This window comes from Muntiacus reevesi, chromosome 7 (genome assembly GCF_963930625.1).
Source record: "Muntiacus reevesi chromosome 7, mMunRee1.1, whole genome shotgun sequence".
Lineage (NCBI taxonomy): Eukaryota > Metazoa > Chordata > Mammalia > Artiodactyla > Cervidae > Muntiacus > Muntiacus reevesi.
The window spans coordinates 97,183,290-97,208,893 of record NC_089255.1 but is presented as its reverse complement, the minus strand read 5'-3'; the positions used below and the strand labels follow the sequence as shown (position 1 = coordinate 97,208,893).

The 25,604-nt window shown below is 45.4% G+C and overlaps 1 protein-coding gene across 4 annotated transcripts in view; it reads left to right on the top strand.

Moving 5' to 3' along the window:
- The window catches only part of EFCAB11 (EF-hand calcium binding domain 11), a 161,632-nt gene extending 148,915 nt beyond the window's left edge, over positions 1-12,717 (top strand). Inside the window, exons 6-8 of one of the 4 annotated variants that reach the window (XR_010663963.1) lie at positions 2,769-2,825; positions 5,133-5,235; positions 10,534-12,717. Coding sequence is in view for 2 of the 4 variants with exons in the window: in XM_065941291.1 (XP_065797363.1) it covers positions 10,534-10,605; positions 10,883-10,979 (169 nt within the window). In the remaining 2 variants the exon portion in view is untranslated. The remainder of the gene's footprint in view (positions 1-2,768; positions 2,826-5,132; positions 5,236-10,533) is intronic. The other 3 variants (XR_010663962.1, XM_065941291.1, XM_065941293.1) reach the window with 3 other exon arrangements.
- The last annotated feature ends 12,887 nt before the right edge of the window (positions 12,718-25,604 follow it).

The following is a 25,604-nucleotide window of genomic DNA, read 5'->3' as shown; positions in this document are numbered from 1 at the left end:
TGAAACTCTTTGCCAGAAATGAGACTTTGGGCTATATGTTGATTGCATTTATCCACATGTGCACAAGTAGTCAATAATCAGACATTCTGAAAGTACATTCTTTCCTCCTTTTAAAATACCTCTAGCTTTAAATAAGACTCCTTGTTTTAAAAACCTTGTAAATAGGAAAAAGTGAGTCATTATTTATGGTTAATCACTTTTGCCAGCTGTGACTGCATTTCACATCCATTTTTCTTTTTTTGGACTGGAGAATCTATTCTGTCACTGTTTAGGGAAAAAACCATATTAGTCCCATCAATAGCTTCCTTCAGCACATATTCACAGTTAAGGCAGTGTAAACAAAGATTTTTGTTGGATTGCAGTGAGAAAGTAACTTCTTTAGAATGCAGAATTATGGAGACTAATCCAGCATCTTCAGGTAGCACCCAAAGGGAAAATCTGAGTTATTTTAGGGTTTCTTTCAAGATAGAATAATTATTTCAAAAATATTGAATTTATGAGTGTCTACTCTATAGCTACCAAGTTCCAGATACTGAAAAGTTTAGAAAATATTTCAGGTGGGATACCTGACATGCCAGGATGCTTTCATTTGCATGTACCAGGAAATACTTTTTAGACTGCTTTTAACAACCCAGGGAATTTATTGGATCAGGTAACTAAGAGTTTTGAAACTGGGCATGCTTCAGGTGTAGTTGGTTAGGCTCCAACTCACTCTGTAATTCTTCTGACTCTTCCCTTCACTGTATGTAGCACCATTTTCAGGCTGATAATTGACCATGAAAAGCAGATGCATAAATTTTTAGATCAGTGACTCTGAGAACTCTTATGGAAGTTGTACTCTTGTGTCAGGAAAATGACTGCTGTAAGGTCATGTCATCTCTGCATCCCAGCTGTCCAGTGAGAGAGCTGCTTCTTTCTCAGCTGACAAACAAAATGCCCAGGCCTCATTATGACTGACCCAACTCTTTACCCAGAATCCACCTGCCAATATAGAAGACACAGGAGATGTTCAATCCCTGGATCAGGAAGATCCCTTGGAGTAAGAAATGGCAACCCACTCCAATATTCTTGCCTGGAGAATCCCCAGGAACAGAGAGAAGCCTGGCAGGCTACAGTCTGTGGGGTCACAAAGAGTCAGTCACAACTGAGCAGCTGAGCACATATGCACACAACTCTTTACCCATCAGTAGTGGTCAGAGGAGAATGTCATGTACTAATTAGCCAATGATCCCTCAAACCAGTCACTATAGTAAGGAGAGTGGGATTAAACTGGTTGGCTTAAGCCAGTGGGATCCCACTTGGGGAACCTGGGGTGGGGATCCATTCACCCAAACCACACAGCTGAGTAGCACAGGTGATGGGGAGTAACCAACAGCATGCGCTGTTTCTCTCATCTACTAGGCAGGACCTGGTCCTAAGGAGGCCAGAGGTTTGCCTGGCTTGTGTCATCTTTTCTTCCTGGCCAGGCTTTTATCCTCCATAGTTCATCCTAAGTGGCCAATTCCACCACCAACCCACGACCGGTCCATAGCTCTACATCTGTGTCCAGAAGGCAGAAGAACACTCTTACATTGAGGAACACATGATCCTCACCTAAAATCTAAATACCACGTATTGTTGGCAGACTAAATAGTATTAAATAAGACATGCATATGAGACAATTAAAGGAAGATTCTCTTCTTCTGGCTGTCCTTGGCGTTTCAATTGCCTGAAATTTCAAACTTCAGAGCTCTTCTGAAAGGCAATATTTTATTTGCTCTAAAAGTCAGCTCCCAAAGAGAAGAAACTGATCTGTTTCACTAGTGAGTTCCCTGTTACCTGAACGAGATTCTACTGTGACATGCTACCGCTGATGGCAACTTAAATGCCCCGTGAGAACTTCATCTCTCAAACTTTCCTCTGCGTCAGCCTGAGATCTTCCTGAAAGCAGAGCTTTAGATGAGGGCTACGCGAGGGTGCTTGTTTGGGGTACAACCACGGCGAGCAAGGGTGGAACGGTGAGTGAGGGCTTCCCTGGGTCCAGAGAGGCACCTCAGAAGGACCAAACGAAAGTGAACCCACTGACAGCAGACCCCTCACGGGGCAAGAATCACCTGGGGGCGTTAGCGCCCTTTTTCATACTTGCGACTGTGCGGGCGAGGGCCGGCCCCGGGTTAGAGCCATGGTGGACGGTTGGAAGCACTTGGCAACGGAGGCATGGCAGCAAAAGACGAGCGGCGAGAGTGAGGCGGGGCGGGAAGGGGCTGCGGGCTCGCTGAGGTGAAGGCGTCAGACAGAGCCGCGGAGGGAGCCGCGAAAGACCGGAAACCGGGTAAACGCTTCTTCCGGCTCTCCTGTGCGCCTGAGTGGCTTTCCTTACCACACGTCTCTAACAAGGTAGAATTAATGAGCTCAGCGCCGACTGAACGGCCGCCGAGCCCCACAGGCCTCTCATCAACAAGGAGGCGCGCGCGCCGGCGGGGAGGACCCGCGGGTGCCCCGGAAAGGCAGGGCGCGCGCAGCCTGACGGCCGTGGTCTTCAATGGCCGCCGCGCGCCCAGCAGCGGCTCCTCGCTGGCGGCGCCATTCTAGCTCTCACCGTTCAGTCAGTGTGACAGCTCTGACCCTAACGTAACAGCAGTTTTGACTTTTTTCCTTTAAATTTCTCCGTGAAGAATCAGAGAGAAAGAGGGCCTCTCTCCCTTTCTCCCCGTCCCTCAAATTCCACTCAGAAAAATTTTCTTATCTCAGTCTTTGCCTCCACGTTAAATTTCTCATCCATGTTTCAGGTGAGCGAAATGGGGCGTCAACTTCCAACACCCGTGTGACTATCCCAGTGACTCAGAGTAAGTGCCGACTGCCCGCTTGTGTGCTGCGAACAGACGCGCCCGCCGCTGCTCTATTATCACCCCGAGGGCTTGCCTCCCCAGATGTCTTCTCTGGGCTCCACCAAAACCTTCGTGTCGGCGGGGCAGAGCACTGAGGCAACAACGATCTGCTTAATTGAACCAAGAAACATGGGTGCCTCCCCTGCCGCGCAGTCACTTGTTTGGGGCCGGGGCATGTCTTTAAAGCAATTTTCTAGTAAGTGTAGATTTAGCTGGAATGTTACAGAGAATGGCCTCCACCTCTGGCTCCTCTCAGTTCAGTTCAGTCGCTCAGTAGTGTCCGACTCTTTGCAACCCCATGGACTGCAGCACACCAGACCTTCCTGTCCATCACCAGCTCCCAGAGTTTACTCAGACTCGTGTCCATTGAGTCGGTGATGCCATCCAATCAGCTCATCCTCTGTCATCCCCTTCTCCTCCTGCTTTCAATCTTTCCCAGCATCAGGGTCTTTTCAAATGAGTCCGCTCTTTGCATGAGGGAGCCAAAGTATTGGAGTTTCAGCTTCAACATCAGTCCTTCCAATGAACACCCAGGACTGATCTCCTTTAGGATGGACTGGTTGGATCTCCTTGCAGTCCAAGGGACTCTCAAGAGTCTTCTCCAACACCACAGTTCAAAAGCATCAATTCTTCTGCACTCAGCTTTCCTTATAGTCCAACTCTCATATCCATACATGACCACTGGAAAAACCATAGCCTTGACTAGATGGACTTTTGTTGACAAGGTAATGTCTCTGCTTTTTAATATGCTGTCGAGGTTGGTCATAACTTTCCTTCCAAGGAGCAATCTTTTAATTTCATGGCTGCAATGACCATCTGCAGTGATTTTGGAACCTAAAAAAATAAAGTCAGCCACTGTTTCCCCCTATTTGCCATGAAGTGATGGGACTGGATGCCATGATCTTAGTTTTCTGAATGTTGAGCTTTAAGCCAACTTTTTCACTCTTCTCTTTCACTTTCATCAAGAGGCTTTTTAGTTCTTCTTCACTTTCTGCCTCAAGGGTGGTGTCCTCTGCACATCTGAGGTTATTGATATTTCTCCCGGCAATCTTGATTCCAGCTTGTGCTTCTTCCAGCCCAGCATTTCTCATGATGTACTCTGCATATAAGTTAAATAAGCAGGGTGACAGTATACAGCCTTGACATACTCCTTTTCCTATTTGGAGCCAGTCTGTTGTTCCATGTTCAGTTCTAACTGTTGCTTCCTGACCTGCATACAGGTTTCTCAAGAGGCAGGTCAGGTGGTCTGGTAGTCCCATCTCTTGAAGAATTTTCCACAATTTATTGTGATCCACACAGTCAAAGGCTTTGGCATAGCCAATAAAGCAGAAATAGATATTTCTCTGGAATTCTCTTGCTTTTTTTGATGATCCAGCAGATGTTGGCAATTTGATCTCTGGATCCTCTGCCTTTTCTAAAACCAGCTTGGACATCTGAAGTTCACATATTCTAGCTTCATGGTTTTCAACCAGGGATGGTTTTGTCCATCGACCCTCACAGGAACACCTGGCAATATCTGGAGGCAGTTTTGACTGTCCCAATGGGGAAGGGTCCTCCTGGCATCAGATGGATAGAAACCAGGGATGCTGCTAAACATCCTACAGTGGGCAGGCCCAACAGCCCTCATGGCAAAGAGTCATCCGACCCCAAATGTCAATAGCACCGAGATTGAGAAATCTTGCTCTATTGAAGATTTAGATGTTGTGAAATAAGGTCACTTGTTTAGAAAATTCAGACCGAAAAGAAAGGAAATACTCCTCCAGTTGAAAAAGATATCAATACTAAAGAATATTTTAATCCAAAACAGCCCATAAGACAAATTTGTATTTAGTTTATAATCTTCCACTTCTGCTCAAATGAATATAGATGTTTATGAGATTACAGTTATAATATATATAGTTTTTATTCTTGTTTCCACATAAAAACATCAGTTTCATAGTCTTTACATCATTTCAATAGAAAATGTTCCATTGTTTCAATTCCTTCACTGTTTCTCTCCTTCCTTTTTTTTTTTTTTAAACTAACTTGAGCAAAAGCATGTACTCTGACTTGAAATCTGACTTTGGAGATCTAGCCATGGGGTACTCTTGAATTATTTTACGAAAGGTATTTTCAAAACATTACAAGAGGTTAAGTGTTAAAAGTGTTAGCCTCTCAGTCGTGTCTGACTCTTTGCAACCCCATGGGCTGTAGCATGCCAGGCTCCTTTGTCCATGGAATTCTCCAGGCAAGAATACTGGCATGGATTGCCATTCCCTTCTCCAGGGGATCTTCCTGATCCTGGACTGAACCCAGGTCTCCTGCATTACAGGCAGATTTTTTACCTTCTGAGCCACCAGGGAAGCCCCTTACAAGAAACTGGAATGATGTAAGTATTGTTGCACAAGGAACATGTCGTGCTTGTGAGAAACATTTGCTGTTTATGTCTTTTTTAAATTTAAAAACAACCTGTTTTTCTCTAGAATATAATGTTAGAGCAGCAGTACAGCTGAGCTTAATAAAAATTTCACAGTGTGAAACCCTGACTCTTTCAAGGTGGGGACCACTTAGCCTCTAAGATCACAGGGAAACATCTCGTCTCAGCTAAGTCCACACCACATCCCCAAGAGGAGAGAGAATCTTGCATAACAAATCAGGACGTACAAAGACAAATGCTAAAGCTCATGGTGATAGAAGAAATTATAACCACTTATCTGATGAGTCCAAAAAGTGTCGGAATTTTAAAAGATAAGAACACTGTTGGGATTCAGCTGAATGGATAGAGCGTAGACCTGCCTGAAATTCTCAATGTATCGCATTGTCACCCTGGGTCCTCTGCCCTTCAAAGTCCAGATAGGATTGCCTGGAACTCCCATTCCATTTCCTGTGGAATTTTACAGCACTTTATGAGGTTTTGCGAATTTCTGGAAGACCTATGGCTCTGAGTTCTCATTTCTCTCTGAGCTCGTTCAGTTGATGGGTCATCTGCCCACCCCCCCACTGACTTTTCCTGCTTTCTGCTGCACCCACTCAGACTGAACTCATCACTGAACTCCATCCTCAGTGCCAGATTTGGTGCCCATACTGCAACTACACCATCCCCTCAGACTGTGTGGCTGTCACAGTCCTTGGTGAGGATAAAAGAGAAGTTACAACACACAACACAGACAGTCTTGGAATACACATAAACGTAGTGGTTAATTAAGGGACTTTTGAGCACGGGGACTTTCTTGGGCCAGTTCCCCTCTCGTTGCATCCCACCCTTCTCCCTACCAGTCAGTAGCCCCTTCTTCTTGCATCTTTTCTGTTTTTTTGTTTTTTTTTTTTTTTTTATCACCCCATGGCATTCGGGATCTTAGTTCCCTGACCAGGGATCAAACCTGTGCCCCTTGAAGTGGGAGGTTGATGTCTTAACCAATGGACCACCAGGGAATCCCCTCTGTTAGCTTTCTTGTCATCTCCTCCACCCACATGGTCCTGAAATGTTCATACTGAGTCACACAGAGCAGTTCAACTCTCTGGAGTTCCTACTCCCCAGATCAATTCCAGCTCTCCCTCTGCATCTCAAAAACAAGCAAATCAAAAAGTATTTAACTGGCTTTACATGTCTAGAAAGCAGTTACTGTTGTTCATGGCAATTTATTTTCCTTTCATCTATCTTTATAAACTGTTCATTCCTTTAAAAAACCAGCTGTGAAATATAAGCCTGTGTGTATATGTGTGTGTGTGTGTGTGTGTGTGTGTGTGTATCAAAGTGAAAGTCGCTCAGTCGTGTCCACCTCTCTTTGACCTCATGGACTGTATAGTCCATGGAATTCTTCAGACCAGAATACTAGAGTGGGTAGCCTTTCCCTTCTCTAGGGCATCTTCCCAACCCAGGGATTGAACCCAGGTCTCCCGCATCGCAGGCAGGTTCTTTACCAGCTGACCCACAAGGGAAGCCCAAGAATACTGGAGTGGGTAGCCTATCCTTCTCCAGGGGATCTTCCTGAATCAGGGATCGAATCGGGGTCTCCTGCACTGCAGGCGGATTCTTTACCAACTGAGCTACCAGTGAAGTGTGTGTGTGTGTATTCAGGCTTATATTTCATATGTGTGTGTATATATATATACATATATATATATAGTCCTATGTCCGGTAAAAGAGCATTTACTTAAGTGGCTTCAAGTGCTTGGGCTTCAGCTATAGGGCAGGTTAGATGCAGTGTCCAGTGTTCTGCTTTAGTTTCCAACTTCCGTTCTTTGTCCCTTGACTGTTCACCCAGTCACGCAACGGGTGCCTTCTGTTCGTTGCTCTTCTAGGCAACCTCAGCTTCTGGAGTGCATCTCTCACTTGGACTCTTGCATCTGGTCTGTGTTTACAAAATGCGGCTGGGCATGGAGGCCACAGCTGACCATTCCTGACGGGTCCCTGAGCGATGGCTCCTAGGCGCCATCATCAGTCTGTTATTTCTCTGCCTAGGATTTCGACTCTGTAAAAACAGTGATGACATACTTTCTTTAGTCCCCCCAAACCTCCTGGGAGGCAGTACATATTCGGCAGTGTTGTCCACTGTTTCCCCAGATTCATTTATTCCACAAATTCATTCACTCTGTAAACAGTCATTGCCAACTGTGGGCCAAGAGATGGGGACGTTGCAGCGAACAAGAGAAAGTTCTTGCCTTCCCAACGCTTATTTCTAGTTGGAGCGATGGTGGTGGAATATTTCAGTGCTGAATGTGTATCAGTGACACCGAGACAGTACACTGTGGTTTCAGAAGGAGAGTGTACTCCTTTTAGGGTTGAACAGTGTAAACAGAAACCATGAACCTTTTTACATAATGATGTCGCCTTCATCTTCTCAGCGCCACCGATTCTACCCACCAGCACATCTGCTCTTCCATCACACAGCGATCTGAGTGTGGGTGCTGTGAAAGCTTCCTTCTTTGGAATAATGCCGTCTGCAATGAAAAACAGTATTTTAGCTTTTAAAATTATAGCTCTGAAATGTGAATTTCCTCTTCATTCTCCTTGAGACGACCATTATATATATGTGATGAGGAAGGAAAGTTGGAAGACGGTGTTTTACCATGTCTCATTCTAAATATAAACACAGCGCTCCTCCATTCATTATAAAAATGCCACTCCAAGCTTTATGAATAAACTTTCCCATTTTAATACCTCTTGGTTACACCATAACCATTTTATGATGGGAAGCTTTGGCAAAGATAGCAAGAAAAATAAGAAGTTAATGCAATTACAAAAAGGTTATTTACTGAGAGAATCAGGCCAAGGGATTGCCTTTTCTACAAGTATCCAGCATCTCAACAAGTGAATAAACACACACACACACATATATATAGAAACAGTTTATCCTAAATATTTCTTTTCTAAGTTATCCACTTAACTCACCCTATGAGATTTATAGTTCAATCATGCCAGTTCAGAGTGGAAAGAAAAAAGGCCATTTATCTAATCCAATTCCTTGGGAAAAAATACTTAGGCAATATTAAGAATCTTCAATTATCTTATTTAATAAAAGGGATGATTTATACTCTGTAGTCAGTAACATGTGATACTGATTATTTCTAATCCCTTAGAAGAGATCTGCCATTCCGCCTTTGGTCCTGTACGGCATGAAATTGTCATGTATATTTCACCAAAAGAAGTAGCAAGAATAATGGGCCCTACAGTCTGCAGTCATCTTAAACTAACATACTGCAACATGGTTTTGCCCTGGGGCAGAGAAGTAGGGATTTTTCTTTACTTCAAAAGAATGAAAAATTATTATCACTCTATCCCATACCGTTATAGACTTCAGAGACTTTGGCATGAAATATTCAGAACGTTTATTTTAGAATTCAATATTTTAAAAGTCTGCTTTAAAACTATTACAGTGATTAGTGACTCTGTTACTTGGAACAGTCCTTGCTTTAAAAAGCCCTTTGTCCTGGTTGATACCATTTGCTGTTTCAACAAAATATAATTTGCACCCACCCAGGAGTGCCACATAAGGCATGTAATGCATTGTTTTAGAATGCCTCCCAAAGAGGAATTGTGACCACAACTCAACAGTTATCTTTCAAACACAGTCTTAAAGTAATCACTGCTGTCACTGGTAGCAGCTGAATGTATTGCTTATGCCACGATTTCCTCCCTTTGCCATGTGTTATGTTAACTAGGGGGCCTGAGCACCATTTCTCTGCTCCCTGTTCAAAGGAGCAATGCCCCTGTCTCAGTGGCCCTAGGGACACTTAGGCACAACCCAGCTGAGGCCACTCACACCCTCAGCTGACCAGTCAGAGGCTCACGCCTTCACCTTTCTTCCTAGGATTCAGAAAAGCTTATCGGGTGTTTGTGAGGAATTAACCGAGCTTGCGAGGCCATGAATGAAGTCAATGAAAACTTCCGGAGCTTGAGTTAGCTGTGTGGTAATTGCAACACAACCACTTCTGTCTGGAACATCCTATTTACATAGGGAGACGTGTGGAATAGTGTGTAAAGCCCACGCTTGGGAATTTAACCATCCTGAGTTTCATGTCTGTTACCAACACAGTGATCCTGCCAGCACACTGAACCCCTGAATGGTCAGTGTCTGCAGAATGGGCCCATCCTGGTGTCTGTGCACAGATTCAGTGAGGTGGGCAGTGTAAAGGCAGTGCGAGGCAAGATGTCGGTCACTATAGTTATTTACCCCCAAAATGTTTTTCCTTTTTTAAAATATTTATTCATCTGGCTGCTTCAGGTCTTAGTTACGGCCTGTGGAATCTTCTTTGTCGAGCATGGGATCTCTTTTTTAAACTGTGGCCTGCATGATCTTTTTTAGCAGCAGCATGCAGGGTCTTTTAGTTGTGGCATTTGGGATCTAGTTCCCTGTCCAGGATTCTAACTGTGGCCCCCTGCATTGGGAGCAGGGAGTCAGCCACTGGACCACCAGATAAGTCCCCTAAAAGGTTTTTCTTACCTCTTAATTCTTTCCTCCACACTTCTGTTGTGCAATGTATGGTGGGAAAAATCAAAATGGTGTCGGTGTTGCCAAGAGCTCTCTGCCATGGGGCCAGGAGACCAGTAAGAAGTGTGACTTGTGGACATTAAAGTCCTTTGTCATCCAGAACACCTTCCAGAAACTCAAGATACTTACTAGACGCTTACCCTGAAACAACTTGGGAGTCCTCAAGGACAAATATTTTCCCACTTGAGTCAGAGTCAATCACAGTTGTCACCAGGCAACTTTTAACAACCCTGTGGCTTTTCATCTCTTCTTCAGGGCACTTTCAGGGTTACCCAAGTTCGTATTTCCTGAATTGCAATTCTTCCAGAATCCAAATAAACTCTCTTCTTGTTTGCAGTCTCCTGTCTTACTTTTTTGGTTGACAGATGCGTGTATATTTATTGACATCACAGAAAGAATTTGCAGGATGGCTAGAAAAACCATCACTCCTGCCTTTTTTAATATAAACAAATATAACCTGTGCATTTGGTGACATTCCTTTAAATGTGTTGAATATATCATTTCTGTAGGTTTTAATAGATACTTTTTCCTTTCCTTCTCTCCTTAGGTATTATCAATGCGAGAAAAAAAAAAAAAAAAGGATAGCCATTGATCTCAGCCTTCTAGCGGATAAGATAGGTGCCTCTCACATAGAGAAATGAAGTGCAGAAGTAGAACGAAACTCACTGTAAATCACTTTCTGTTTCATTTTCCAGGGAAGTAGATCAAGACTCAGATGGTCATGTCAGCTTTAAAGACTTTGAATATGCCATGAACTCTGGACAAAAGTAAGCCTAACTGCTTGTATGCAACTTTTGGGAAGACCAGAATAGATGGTGATGTAATGAGATGTCAGATTCCACCCTAGCAATGCTGTCATACTGCATACCTCCCATTAAACTCTCTATCATGGTCTTCAGATGCTCACGACTGCTTGCATCCCAGACTCCTAGAGGTGGTTATTATGATTATAAGTCATCTCCTTCCATGTGGCCCCAGTCCTAAGTCTGGTTGCTGCTGGCACTGCCGCTGGGGTCGTCCCCAACCCTTCCTCTTCTCTCGCAGCCCCCGACTCCCACCCACATCACAGGCAGGGAGGCTCCACTCATTTCTTGGTCCTCGACACCCACCCAGAGGCTCCCTGGTCCTCAGCAGGTCCTGACCCCCAAGGAGAGGGTGTTTTTTTCATGCCAATGGTGCCGGTTTCCTTCATGCATTCAGCACTGGTTGATCAAATAATAGCACCTGCATGTACTGAGTGCTGACTGTGTTCCGAGCAATGAGCAAGGCTTTTGGAAAACAAAGACCAAAGACTTCTCTAAGAAGAGGTATCCTTGTTGCCGTTTAGTTGATAAATCGTGTCGGACTCTTTGCGACCCCAGGAACTGTAGCCTGCCAGGCTCCTCTGTCCATGGGATTCTCCAGGCAAGGATACTGGAGTGGGTTGCCATTTCCTTCTCCAGGGGATCTTCCCAACTGAGGGACTGAACCCGACTCCTGCTTAGCAGGTGGATTCTTCACCCAGAGCCATCTGGGAAGCCTACAATGTATGATTAGCAGTCATCAAAATCATCATCCAAAGATGGCCCTAGGAACTGGCTGAGTAAGACTGAGACAGAGTTGGCTGTGATTAGTAAGTCTTTTCCAGCTGTACACAGAGGAGGAACGGGGTGCAGCAAGGATTTGGGAGCAAAAACTTATCTGCAGGATCCATTAGAATGGCCTGGGCCTGGGGTTCCACAACAGAAGAGCAGGCCCTGGGCTGCCCTCTCCTGGACTCTGACTGGTTCTGGAAGGTTCTTCCCTGCACCAAGGGTCTTAGCCATCTGTGTTCCTGTTCTCCATGCTCTGCCCATCCACATCTGGGATCTAGGGACTGTGACCCTGGACATTCAGCACTTATTTTAAATAAATCCTCCTATCAATACTAATATTTTATCTGTAAGTGTTCAGAATGCCAAACATTAACAGCACTGTGAAAACATCTCGTTTAAGTCAAATTTTAGAAGGATTAAAGCTCCAAGAAAAATGTAAGTTTGTCACGTAGAAACATTAACCAAGCATCCTGCTAACAGATTATTAGCAGATAAACTTAACAAACTCGTAAATCAGAGGAAGCTAAAGGGACTTCATAACTAAGTGTGACTGGGTGTTCTGGATGGGATCACGGAATAGAAGAAAGGACATTAGGTAAACACTAGTGAGGTGTGGGATTTAGTTCGTAATACTGTGTCAATATTGGTTCATTGGTGTGACACATGTACCATAGCCAAGGACACACTCAGAAAATATTCATCACAGAGGAGACTGTGTGAGTATGTGGGAACTCGCTCTCCTAGCTTCACAATCTTTCTATAAACCTAAAACTATTCCAAAATAAAAAGGTTGTTAAAAAATAAAGTCTTATCCCAAAGTTAGCATATGCTAAGCATCCAAAATGACGAAAACTTGGAAAATCATTAAGAAGTACAAATGAAGTATCATTCAAGAAAAACGTAGATCAGCAGTATCATTCAGCATCATGTGTGTTTTTGGACAAATTGTTCTGACTGATGAAAAGGCCCTGGGCAGAGTTTTATTCAGCAGGCATATTTATTGTAATGTGAATAGTTGAGTCATTGGTCTTCATCTCAGTGCATATGTGATCCTGCTTTAAAGTTTTTTAATGTAAAAATTAGAGTAGTTCACTAACAAAATGCCAGCGTTCAGTAATTGCCAGAATACCACAACCTGGTGTTGCAATGACTCTTTGGACCTTATTTCTCCCTGGAAGCATGACAGGAGAGAGGGAGAAGTCACGTCCTCCCGCTGAGTGGCAGGCAGGAGGCCAGGGTGGGAACAGCTATTGGGCAGCTCCTCCAACCCGGGATTAGTCCAGGCTCTCCTTGGTCTCAGTGACAGAAACCTCCCCCAAACCAGCTTAGATGGAAAAGGGGTTTGCTGGGCAATACTGGGCTAGCCTCTGGAGTCTGACTTTGGAAGGACAGCCGTGCAGCTGGGTTTCCCGGAGAACGGGAATCAACAGGACGAGCTCCTCTGGACCCTGCCCCTACCCTGTGGTCCCTGTCCGCCTCGCAGCGTTCTCCAGAGGAACTGGCCCGGGCTCTGTCCCGCTCCAAGTGCAGACACCCTAGATAGAGAGGCTGCAGTTGGCTCGGGATCAGTCAACTCTGATTCATCTTGAGAATATAGGCTTGATCCCTGGACACTCACCCAGGTCTGCTGAGGGCTGGTCACAGGGAAAGGAAGTCAAATATAATGTGTGTGAGTGTGTGTGTGTGTGTATGTGTGTGTGTGTGTGTGTGTGTTAGCTGCTCAGTCAGGTCCAACTCTTTGTGACCCCATGAACTGTAGCCCATCAGGCTCCCCTGTCCACAGGATTGTCCAGGCAAGAATACTGGAGTGAGTTGCTATTCCCTTCTCCAGGGGATCTTCCCGACCCAGGGATTGAACCTAGATCTCCTGCATTGCAGGCAGATTCTTTTACTGTCTGAGCCACCCATGGAAAGTCATTATACTTTCTTTTCTAGAAGAAAGCCACATGACCTGGACCTTCTCTAGGAGGAAGGGCACCTCCAGGATTTGATACCTAGGAAGTCCGGATCTCCGGGCGGAGCACAGACCCAAGGAGGGAAGGGAGCTGAGAAGCTGCTCATGTCACCTTCCCTCCTATCGCCCCCCAGAACCCAGTCCCAGCCCTCCTCCTGTAAGCTCTGCCCCAGTTCTTCATGTCCAGGCCCCTGCCCCCACCCTTGTCCTGAGCCACAGGGTTTTGTCTGCAGAGTTCACTCACTGGTGTGCCCTTAGTTGAATGGTCCACAGATGGGCACCTGTGCAAGGTGATCAGCTCAGTGTCTCCCCCGGAAGACCCCGGGAGCAAGTGAGGGAGGCATAGCTCGCTCTTCTGGCTGAGCGAGTGGGTATGACCCTGGGGCGAGGGGCAGGCGTATTTGCCACCACGTGGCATGAAAACCTAGGCCTCTGGTTTGCAACGAGAGCAGAAAGTGAAATAGACACCAAGAGGGGAACAAGGAAGGCTAGTGAAAGCCCATGGTGCTGGATTTCTGGGGAAAGCTTGTACACAAGGTCCAGTCATAACCCTCTGGGTCCTATGAGGTAACCCTCTTTCCTTCCAATAAATCTTTCCGCTCAAGCCAGCTGGAGTTGCTCTCTGTTATCTGAAACCAAGAGAACCCTAACTGTTATGAGCTTAGAGCCAAGGACAGAGTCCTAGGTAACATCAACATTTACTGGGGCAACAGAGAAAAAGAGTCTAATAAACAGATGAAGGAGAAGTGACGTGGGAGGGAAGGGGGCAGGGCACAGCCCTTAGAGAGGGACATAGGAAACTGACTAGAACCAAGCGGTCCCAAATGGCAGACAGGTCGCCTGCCTCCAGACCCTGAGCCTCAGTGCAGGCTCATCGAAGTACAGCAGCGAGATGAGACACCGCAGGCACCATGGAGGCCCAAGGTCAGCCATCAAGGTCCCAAAGTGGGAGGTGGCCCAATTCCTGGAAATCCCCACCCCTTCCCCCAAACAGCTAGAATACCCCTCCCACTCACTAGGCGATGGAATCACCCAGCCCTACAAAAACTGACAACCCCGTACCCTGGTCTGCTCTGGCCTTCTGAGATGGCCCACACTCTGTCTGTGAAGCGTGTTTCTCTCTAAAGAAGTCCACTTCTCACTTATCACTTATCTCTCACTGAATTCTTTCTGCAATGAGACATCAAGAACCTGGATTTCATGTAGTCCTGACACCAGGTGTGATCTCAGTTAAAAGACCGTGGGTTCAAGTTGCATTCTGAGTTGACGGTTTCAGTTCAGTTCAGTTGCTCAGTCATGTCTGACTCTTTGCGACGCCATGAACCGCAGTACGCCAGGTCTCCCTGTCCATCACCAACTCCCGGAGTTTATCCAAACCCATGTCCATTCAGACGGTGATGCCATCCAACCATCTCATCCTCTGTCGTCCCCTTCTCCTCCTGCCCTCAATCTTTCCCAGCATCAGAGTCTTTTCCAATGAGTCAGCCCTTCATATCACGTGGCCAAAGTATCGGAGTTTCAGCTTCAGCATCAGTCCTTCCAATGAACACCCAGGACTGATCTCCTTTAGGATGAACTGGTTGGATCTCCTTGCAGTCCAAGGGATTTCATGTAGTCCTGACACCAGGTGTGTGATCTCAGTTAAAAGACCATGGGTTCAAGTCCCATTCGGAGTTGATGGTTTCAGAAGTAGCCAAAGATGGTAAAGGAAGCTGTTGCCAATTCTCTCTCCCTGATACCCCCGGGAGAGAGTGATGTTTCAGAACCCTCAGCCCTAGTCTCCCCTTGCGGCAACTTGGAGGCGATCTCTCAGAGGTCACCAGTGATCCCCCAGGGCCCAAACCCCCAGCCCCTCTTGGACCTCGTCACACTTGTCCTTTGTCTTGCGTCCTCCTCTCTTTGGGCTCCAGAGCGCTGTTCTCTGGTGACATGTCTGTGCCTGTTTTTCCCCACTCTCTTTTCCTGTTTCTTCAACCATCTCATAAGTGTTAGTATTCTCCTGGGTCCTCTAGCTGGCCAGTCTGATAGATCAACACCCTCTCCAAGGATGATTTCATTCTCTGCCACCTTTCTCAGTGTGATTCCACCAACACATCTTCATCTTCAGTCTGGGTCTCTGCTCCACCCAGACCTCTCTCATTTGCCTCTTGGACACTCCCACCTCCCTATAAGCTCATTGAACTAAAATTAGACTCGTTTTCCCTGATTTCCCAAACTGGCTTCTCATTCTGCATCTTCTATTTCTGTTAATGGCACCGACCCCATTCCCCTGTGCAAGCCGTCATCCGAACCAGCCGCCTCAGCATTACCTCCAGATCTCCCATCTCCCCATCCTCCTTCGCTGTGGCATCCAGTCAGTCATGGCATCCCGAGTCTGCATCTGCAGAAACTTCCATGACACTGCCTTCCATCCCACCACGGTCTTCTGTTCCCATCAGTCCATCTGTGGTCCTCTGTTCATTGGTATAAAGATGAGTGGAGGACATGCTGATCAGTGAGAAACAGACCCATGTCATGAAACTCCATCCAGCACATCAGTTATCTTCTCAAAGCACAGAGAGAATGGATTTTCTTTCTTCTCAAAAGCCTTATAGTGGCCCTTTCTATCGGGTCATGTCTAACTCTTAATATGCCAATCAAAGCCTTCTGTAATGTGGTCTCTACTTGTCTGTTCAGCCTTATCTTCACCACTATCTCCACCATCCCAGCCCACAACCAGGTAACTCAACACACACAGACCCTTAGCCTAAAAACAGCAAAATAACAACTAGATCTTTGCCCCAAATCGGAGGCTAACAAATAATCTTGGAATTCATATCTGATGAGATAATAGAGAAATACAACCAAAGCTAAAATTCCATTAAAAAAATTGGACCACCTTCATCTTAATGAATATTTTCCCCTTCATAGTTGTCACCTTCAGAGGGGAAAAGGGGGGTGGATTGTGCTAGATATTTTGTATTATTTTATTTTATTCTTGAAAACTGATGTGATAGACATTTGTGCCCTCTTTTTTTAAGAGGAAACCACTGCAGAGTCTGAGCAACTTGACACAGGCCACGTGGTGGCGATGGGTGGAGTGTCAGGGTGGTGATCAAAACCCATCAGCCTGACTAAACACAAACAGCTTCTATTACACTACATCACTTCCAGTGGGAAAATCATCTATGACTCTCATCCATAGTCTTTGGTCACACTTTGTTTTTGATCCAAAATGAGTTTATCCAGATTCCTTGGCCATCCCAGGTCAAGCTTCTATCACATGATCAACATTAAATATTAATTCCCATCTTGCCCATCACCAAGCTTAGCCCAAATTACCTTGGGTTATTAATCAAACCCACTTTCAAAAGACAAAGGTTTGCCACCAGAGACAATATCTTTTAAAAGGTGCTGCCAGCTGGAAAGGTGATTTTCAAAGATGATGAAATGCTCTGAACAGTATATATAGAGAGAAGGAGATAAGTTGCTCAGTCATGTCTGACTCTTTGGGACCCCGTGTACTGTAGCCCACCAGGCTCCTCCGTCCATGGGATTTTCCAGGCAAGAATACTGGAGTGGGCTGCCATTTCCTTCTTCAGGGGATCTTCCCGACCCAGGGATTGAACCCAGGTCTCCCTCATTGCAGGCAGATGCTCTACTGTCTGAGCCCCCAGGGAAGCTGCCCTGAACAGTGGAAGTGTTTTTTAAATAAATGTGCATGCTCATTGGGCAACACTCACGTATGTTAATTTTTAACAGTGCTTTCAACCATCAGCAGTGCTCAGGGTTCATGCGTCACTAACAGAATTGTAATTTAGGGTTAATAAAAACAGTTGGTTGCTTTGCTTTTTCTTAGTTTATAATTTTTGAGAAATCTGTTTAGAGCTGCAGAATTAGACAGTTAAAATACATACAAATGGAAATTTAATGACACGAGGAACAGCAGCTCATGAAGTGACCTTTCTTACAAAACACATTTAAATTGGCTTAGCCACATGGATTCAAAACTGGCTGAAAACAATTTAACATAATAAAATATGGAGTGTTCAATCTAAATTTCTCTTGGACTGCTAAATTGGTAAAATGCTCAGAAGTGTGAATCAAAAAGAACATTAACTTCACAGAAAATGCAGATTAATTTATATGAAAACATAAACCAAAATCCAAATATACTCCTTATTTTATGATTTACTGATGCTTGGTGGGAGAAAAAGACTTCAAAGGAGAACAAAACAGTTAGGTTTGCTGTAGTATATTTGTTAGGCGGAACAATTTCAATAATATTAAACTTATAGAAAAAAATTGATCAAAGGTCTAGAAACACACTGCAAGTATTATCATAATAACAGTTATTGTAGGTTTGGTCATCTTCTTTGTTTTAAAGAAGGAAGCCAACCTTGAGTTTAAATGATGTTTCTGAGGTTAATCGTGGCAGAAATAGTGCCTGAGTCCATGTCTTTACCAAGGTCTGGCTGCTGCTGCCAATGCTGCTTGCGGGTTGCGGTCTATTCTTTTGTCTTCCTTTTTCTCCCTTTGCCCCTCCCTTCCGTCCCTCTCTCCCCTCCTCCTTTCCTTCTCGCCTTTGGTTCTACTCTCCCCACCACACCCATAAATAGAATTACATATATTAAGCCATTCAGTGTTCTATCTGACCTGCTTTTTGACCAATGTCCAAACTTGTATCAACAGACTCCAACGCCTCCCACTGCAAATAGAAACTAAAGTTCTAGCGTATTTTATGCATTTTATCAAACATGAAAAGTTTTTGACAATTATCTCTTCAAACACTTCTTTCATGACATTCTGGAAGAAAATGCACTTTCAGAATCCAGTTATACATATGTTATATGGATGATATTATCTGACATGCCTTTCATTCTCTCTCCTCCTCCTCTTTCTCTCTGAGTCTAACTTTCGGTTCAGTAGTTTCTATTCATTCATTGCTGGTGGGAATGCAAAATGGCACAGCCACTTCAGAAGACAGTTTGACACTTTCTTACGAAGCTAAACATAGTCTTACCAAATGATGCAGCAATCACTGTTGTTCATTGTTTTTCTACTCAAATTGTTTTTTTCACTCAACTGATTTGAAAACTTCTCTCCACAAGAAAACTTGCACAAGAATGTTATTGCAGCTTTATTCATCATCACCCAAAACTGGAAGCAGCCAAGATGTTCTTCAGGAGACAAGTGTGTAAACAAAATGTGGTACAACCATGCAATGGAATTATTATCCAGTGATTAAAAGCAATGAGCTTTTATCAACCTACAAAATCACATGAGTGAATCTTAAATGCATATTTCTAAGTGAAAGAAGCCAAAGTGAAAAGACTACATTTGCTATGCACCAATATGACATCCTGGAAAAGGGAAAAATATAGTGATGACTAAAAGACCAGTAATTAGCAGTGTTTTTTTCTGGCAAGGGGTGTCAAACAGGTAAGGTAGAGGGATATTTTTTTGGGGGGGGTAGAAAAATATATAAGATGAACCCAGGTCATCCTGTAGTGCTAGAACGAGGACATACTCAGAAAACGAAACAAAACGAAAATTAAAAAACAAGCAAAGAAAGAACAGCCACATATTGGTAGGTGGATATGTCACAGGAACACAAGAACCAATTTTAGAAAAGTTCCAAGTGGTCAAAGCTGGGACAATTTGAGTAACAAGATAAAGAAGTATTGGATTATAACCCAAAGTATAAAATAAATATCTGTGAATGCATACTGATTCAAGTAAATGGTGGAATAAATAAACAAATGGAAGAATTGAGACAAATCTCATTTGCAGAGGAATTCCAAATAATTTATGTAGGTGCCTGCCCTCAAAGAGAGGGGTGTGACTCCCCATCCCTGCAGTATGGACTGCGTATAGAGACTTTCTTCCAGGGAGTACCAGATGGAAGGGGGCAGACAGGAACAGTGGCGAATCCTGACAGTAACCACCTAAGCCAGGTGATCAAAGTCAATATTAGCAGTGATAAATCTTGTCGATGCTGTGTACTTTATGTAAGTGATAAAAATGACACTTAACCTCTCTGACTTTCCTCCTGAAACCCCACCACCTCACTGCAATCATGAGAAAAACAGCAGATAAATCCCAATTCAGAGACATTCTGAAAAATACCTGACCAGCACTCCTCAAAACTGTCAAGGTCAAAAACAAGGAATCCTTGAGAAATGTCACAGCCAAGAGGCGCCTAAGGAGACATGACAGGTCAAGGTAACGTGCGAGCTGAGGGGGGATCCTGGCAACAGGAAAGAGACATTGGATAAAAGCCATAGAGAACTGAATGAAATGTGGGCTTTGGTTAATAATAATGCATCAGTGTTGTTTCATTAATTATAGCAAATGTATAACACTAATGTAAGATGCTCACAACAGGGGAAACGGGGTGTGAGGCATGTGAGAAATCTACACTATCTTCACAATTGTTTTTTTGTAAATCTAAAACTGTTGTAAAATAAAAGTTTATTTAAAAGTTTTCAGACCTGACTGTATGGTGGAAATTGTATCTCTTGCCACTGCTTAATTTATAATAAAAGCCTAGATATCAATTAAAGTACATAGGGGCTTCTCAGGTGACCCAGTGGCTAAGATTCCGAGCTTCTGGTGCAGGGGGTGCAGGTTCAATTCCTGGTTGGTGAACCAAGATCCCACATGCTATGAGGTGCAGTCGAAAAGTAAATAAATGAATTTTAAAAATATATAAAGGGGGTAGATGGCCTTTCAAAGTAATGTCATAGGATATATTGGCAAAAACCAGCAGATCACCACTTCATGGCACCTTTATAAGACTCTGAATTCTCAGCAGTGTCCGCTGGACTCAGGCTTTTGCCATACAGAAGTAGATTCACATTTGGTTATATGGGTTGGTTTCTGACAAAGAAGAGATCTTATAGATCTGCTCTTGAGTTGTGTTTGAAGAACCTTGGAAAACCAGGGGGGAAAAAGTACTGATCTTTCCTATTAAACTGTTGGTGCTAAACCTTTCAAAGAACAAAATCCCTTAGCTTTGAACCTATTGAAATGAAAGCCCTTTATACTTCTTCTGAACTTCATAATTCCTACAGCACTGAGAAAATCCACAGGTGTGGCTCCTAGATTCTCCCTGTGACCAGTCCCAAAAAGCCAGTTAATATGTTAATACAGCCAAGATGTGGAAATGGCCTACGTGTCCATTGATGGATGAATGGACAAAGAAAATATAAGCTATATCTGTATTTAATACATATACAATGGAATATTATTTGGTCGTGAAAAAGAAGAAAAGCTGCCATTTGTGGCAACATAGATGGATCTTGAGGGCATTATGCTAAGTGAAATAAATCATACAGAGAAAGACAAACGCTACACTGATTTTCAGTCTTTTTTCCTTTCTGATACTTACATTTAAGACTATAAACGTCTAAGCCCTGCTTTAGCTGCATCTCACAAGTTTTGATATGCCTTGTCTTCATTATTTTCTTCAAAATATTTTCTAATTTGTTTTTATTTCTTCTTTCACACATGGGCTATCCAGAAATGATTTGTTACATTTTCAAAAGTTGTGGGCTTTCTAGTTTTCATTATTGATTTCCAGCTAATTCCATGGTCAGAGGACTTATTTTGAATGTTTTCAAATCCTTGAGTCAATTCTCTTTTAAGCTCTTCAGTTCTCCAGTGAACAAATACGTCTTTCCATGTATTTAACTAAATTTTAAGTATCATTAAGAAAACTCTACAATCTGATGTCTTAATTCTCTTGAATGTTTCAATAGTATTTATAAACTTGAATTTCAACTTAAAATCATAAATCTAAGCTAATATGTATTTTAAATTGGAATCACAAAGTGAATCTGTCAATCAGTCTACAACTGTGCTATCTAAAGCTACCAACACCTGTGCCTGTTTAAATTTAATTTTAACTAGTCAAAATGACACAAAATAAAAGATTCGTTTCCTCGCTGAATAGCCACATCCGGTAGCTGTCTTCCGGTCGTTCAGTAGCTGCCCGGGATCGTGGCCGCCACTGCACACACTTCTGCGGATGGCCCTGCCCGCTCCTGTGGGGGCCTCCAGCCTCTGGGCTGGTTGCTCTGGGGCCCGGACCCCGGTCCGATCCGGTGACAGAGTCCTGCGGGGATTCACGCAAACATCACCCCACAGAAGGGAGGTGCTGTGGGGACTCCTGGGAAAGGGGTGAGGGAGAGAAAACACTGGGAGGCGAGCTCCTGCTCGCCCCTCGAGGCCCCGTGCCAACCTCGCCTCCCGCGCCCCGTGCCAACCTCACCTCCCGCGCCCCGTGCCAACCTCACCTCCCGCGCCCCATGCCAACCTCACCTCCCGCGCCCCGTGCCAACCTCACCTCCCGCGTGGCCGCGAACCCCCAGCTGCTTTAGGAGGTGAGCGCCCCTTTCTTCCGGACGCCCTCCCGCAGCGGCCCCCTCGGAGCTCCTCCCAGGCGGGGTGTGATGGGCACCCTCCAGCCCTGCCTGCCGCCCTGGAGCGCCAGCTCCCCGGAGCCAGCACCGTTCCTTCGGGTTGCGTCCTCAGCGGCGCACCGGGCCTGCTGCGCGGCGGGTCTGCGCACAGTGACGAAGGAGCGGAAGGTCTCCGAGAGGCAGAGCTCCGACGTCCCCTCTCCGCCCGGTCGCTCTCGCTTAGGCTCCTGGGCAGGTCACACGCTCCTCTCGGGCCTCGGCTTCCCTGTCCTCGTCAGTTTCAAGGAGAAAGCTGACTTAGATGAGACTGCGCGTCGCTGGTTAGACACAAGTAAGCGTTATGCGAGCAGAGGTGCTGGGCCGAGAAAGCTCAGGAAATATTTGGCCAAAGATGACAAACGCGGGCTTCCTTGGCGGCTCAGCGGTAAGGAGTCTGCCTGGCGATGCAGGAGACGCGGGTTCGATCCCTGGTCCGGGGAGATGGCACGTGCCGCGGAGGGCCAGCCCGCGCGCTGCGATTCCCGAGCCCGCTCGCCCTGCAGCCGGCTCTGCAACACGAGCAGCCACCAGCGGGAAGCCCCAGGTCACAGCTACAGACCCGCCCGGGCCTGCCGAACCTAGGGAGCCCACGCGGCACCGAGGACCCAGCACAGCCAGGAGGAAGTAAGTAAATAAAGCTGTGGGCATATAAACGTGACAAATGGGTGTTTTCTTACTGTACAAATTCACGGAAATTTTTAAATGCTGAAGTCCATTGTGGAACTCCCGGGAGAGAGTAGAATGCAGTGTCGCAGACTTCTTGGATGGACCGTGTAACTCTGTGTGAGTGTGTGTGTGTGTGTGTGTGTGTACGTGTGTGTACACACGTGCGGAATACAGAGAGAGCCGTCTTAAAGAACTAATGTTCCGTGGATTATACCTTGGGAAATGATTGATTAGCTGTCTCTAAGGGATCTTCCAGTTCCGTGTTTTTATGTCTTATGAACGTGTATCCTACCATCGCTGGTACCTAACTTGACTAGTGGTGTGGCTGTAAACTCACCCGTCACACACTCAACCTTCCGCTCCCTCTACCCCTGCTTCCTCATCTCCTAGTTACCCCCTCGCCCCACCCAAGAGAAGCCGCTGAGCAGCTCGCCTTGAGATGCCCGGCCAGAGGGAAGGGTCTGGGCTGCATGCACTCAACTTCAGACCTCAGAGACTGAAGTCACGTCAACGCTGATCGAAAGGAGCAGCTGCTTTGAAAATTGAAGCCTAAGACAGAATGATTTTATTTTCATTTAAATTGATTTTCTCAGTTCTATCATGTTTCTTGATACCATGGATGTAACTGTTTAATATATCTAATCCGAGCCATAACTTAATCTACTAGGCTTTCATGCCTAGGAATTCTTAAAGCAGCAACAGGTTTTTAATGCTATATTAGTGAGAAAGCAATAATGAAATATACGCAGTTCCAATTCCATATATTATTAATGAAGACCTTTTGTGTTTTCATGGACCTGATCCTTTACACTCTGGTTGCCAAATAGATTAGAAAATGTTTTTGCCTTCTCAGCAAAAAGCCCCCAAATTAGGCTACGTGACTAGAAAATATTTGCAGCAGGTAACAGAAATGGCCATGAGGTATTGGGAGACAGAAAGCAATGAGTTTATTCTAATCTGAGGTGCCAGGAATGGCAACAATTTTGTTGCTCAAGAGTGAAACAGCCACCTTGGAAAGACAAGGCGGAAAACAGCAGCATTCCTGCAAAACTCAGTCCTGTGATAAACGGCACGGGACTGAAACTTACTCCCCCTGACGGTGAAACCAGCGTCTGGTGTCTGCCTGCCAGCGGCCGACTGCTCTCAGCGCTGCACACGCACCGCCAGTTAATTCTCATGGCAGCTCTAAGACCGAGGCCTTATCCTCATCATCAGCACGGGATTGTGCGCAGAGACGTGAAGGCCCGTGGCAGACCCGGGGCTTGACCCTGGACAGGCCGACTCCTGAGTCCGACACTGAGAATGGGGACCCCTGGCCTTTCAGGTCTGAGCTCAGGGCCAGGCCTCCGGCCCACCCAGAAGAGCCTCATGTGTTTCCAGTGACGGACTCATTTGCCTGCATCTCTGAGGTCACTGCAGGCCTCACAGTGACCCTCCAGGCAGATGTGATGTGGGTATGAGTGTAGCCAGCCAGGCGGGTCTCCCCAGCACTCTGAGACTTTCTGCTGCAGGGGACTAGTCACACATTTACCGAAAAGTCCACTTGGTTCTTTGTGGAGCCAATATCACCAGAAGGTTGGTGACTTGTAAGCATTTACACTTAATGGTTTTTCCACTGGTCATGTACGGATGTCAGAGTTGGACCGTAAAGAAGGCTGAGCACCAAAGAATTGATGCTTTTGAACTGTGGTGTTGGTGAAGACTCTTGAGAGTCCCTTGGACTAAAAGGAGTTCCAACCAGTCCATCCTAAAGGACATCAGTCCTGAACATTCAATGGAAGGACTGATGCTGAAGCTGAAACTCCAATACTTTGGCCACCTGATGCGAAGAGCTGACTCACTGGAAAAGAACCTGATGCTGGGAGGGATTGAAGGCAGGAGGAGAAGGGGACGACAGAGGATGAGGTGGTTGGATGGCATCACCGACTCAATGGACGTGACTTTGGGTGGACTCCGGGAGTTGGTGAAGGACAGGGAGGCCTGGCGTGCTGCAGTCCAGGAGGTCGCAAAGAGTCGGACAGGACTGATAGACTGAAGAGCAACAGCAGCAAAGCACTTAGACACATGCACACTCCTCCTCCCCCCGACCCACACAAGTCCTCCAGTCCCGCGTCAGCCCTGCACTGCCTTCAGTCACGAGGCTCTCTCTGCACTCCCGGCAAAGGGGGACATGCCTCTTTTGTGCTCTGTTGGCCCTTGTTCAAAGAGTGTGAGCTGCACACTCGTCCCCTCACACGCCCAGGCGTGTACTCAGGCAGGCGAGATGCTCCTGGGTGTGAGCGCCCTCACATCTTAGGAGAGAGCAGTCGTGTGGCCTGCGGATCCAAGGCCCCACCTTCATGCTGCCATCTTGGCTTCTGCCTCCAGCATCACTGGGCTTTCGCCAGGCACATCGGAATTCTGAAAAGCAAAATGCCGTTTTCTTCAATCATTTCATTTTGAAAATGGGAGAGATAATGCGAAGTTGACTCAGCCCATGCCCTTTCTGTGCAGATATGAGGTACATTGTAGCTGCGGTTTTAAATACTAATTATATGCCAGTTTTAAAGTTTTTTTGTGTTTGTTCTTTTGCAGGAGCAGTCAGGGGAGTGACTAAAAGCTTATTCATTTGCAGGGTTTTTATTTTGGAAATGAACATGCTGGCACAATTTTAATTGGGTTTTAGTTGTTGTTGTTTTAATTCTCACAGTGATGGCTTGGCTGTGTCTTTGGGGACCGCAGAGGGAAACTGGCATCTGGTGTTTGAGGATTCTGGGGATTTGCACCATATTTATGTGTAATAACTATACAGTAAATAAACAGAATGAATAATTAAGTGAATAATGAGTTTCTCAGAAAAGAAGTCTCCTCTTAAGACTGCGACAGACGTTCCCACGTGTGAGCCACCCTCCCTCCCGCGTGGCGAGTCCACGCTGCTCTCACTGTGTCATGGCCCCGGGTGGATACCTGCAAGGACGTTTTTCCAGGTGGAAATCAAGCTTGCCGTTAATCAACGTGGACTGATACAGAGAAGATATTTTCTTCCAATTGTAAAGATGCTGGATTTATGTCTCTTAAAATTGTTTTTTTTTCCTTTACCCTAGAGAGAGATATTTGCCTCTTTAAATATAAAATCCATGAGATTAAAA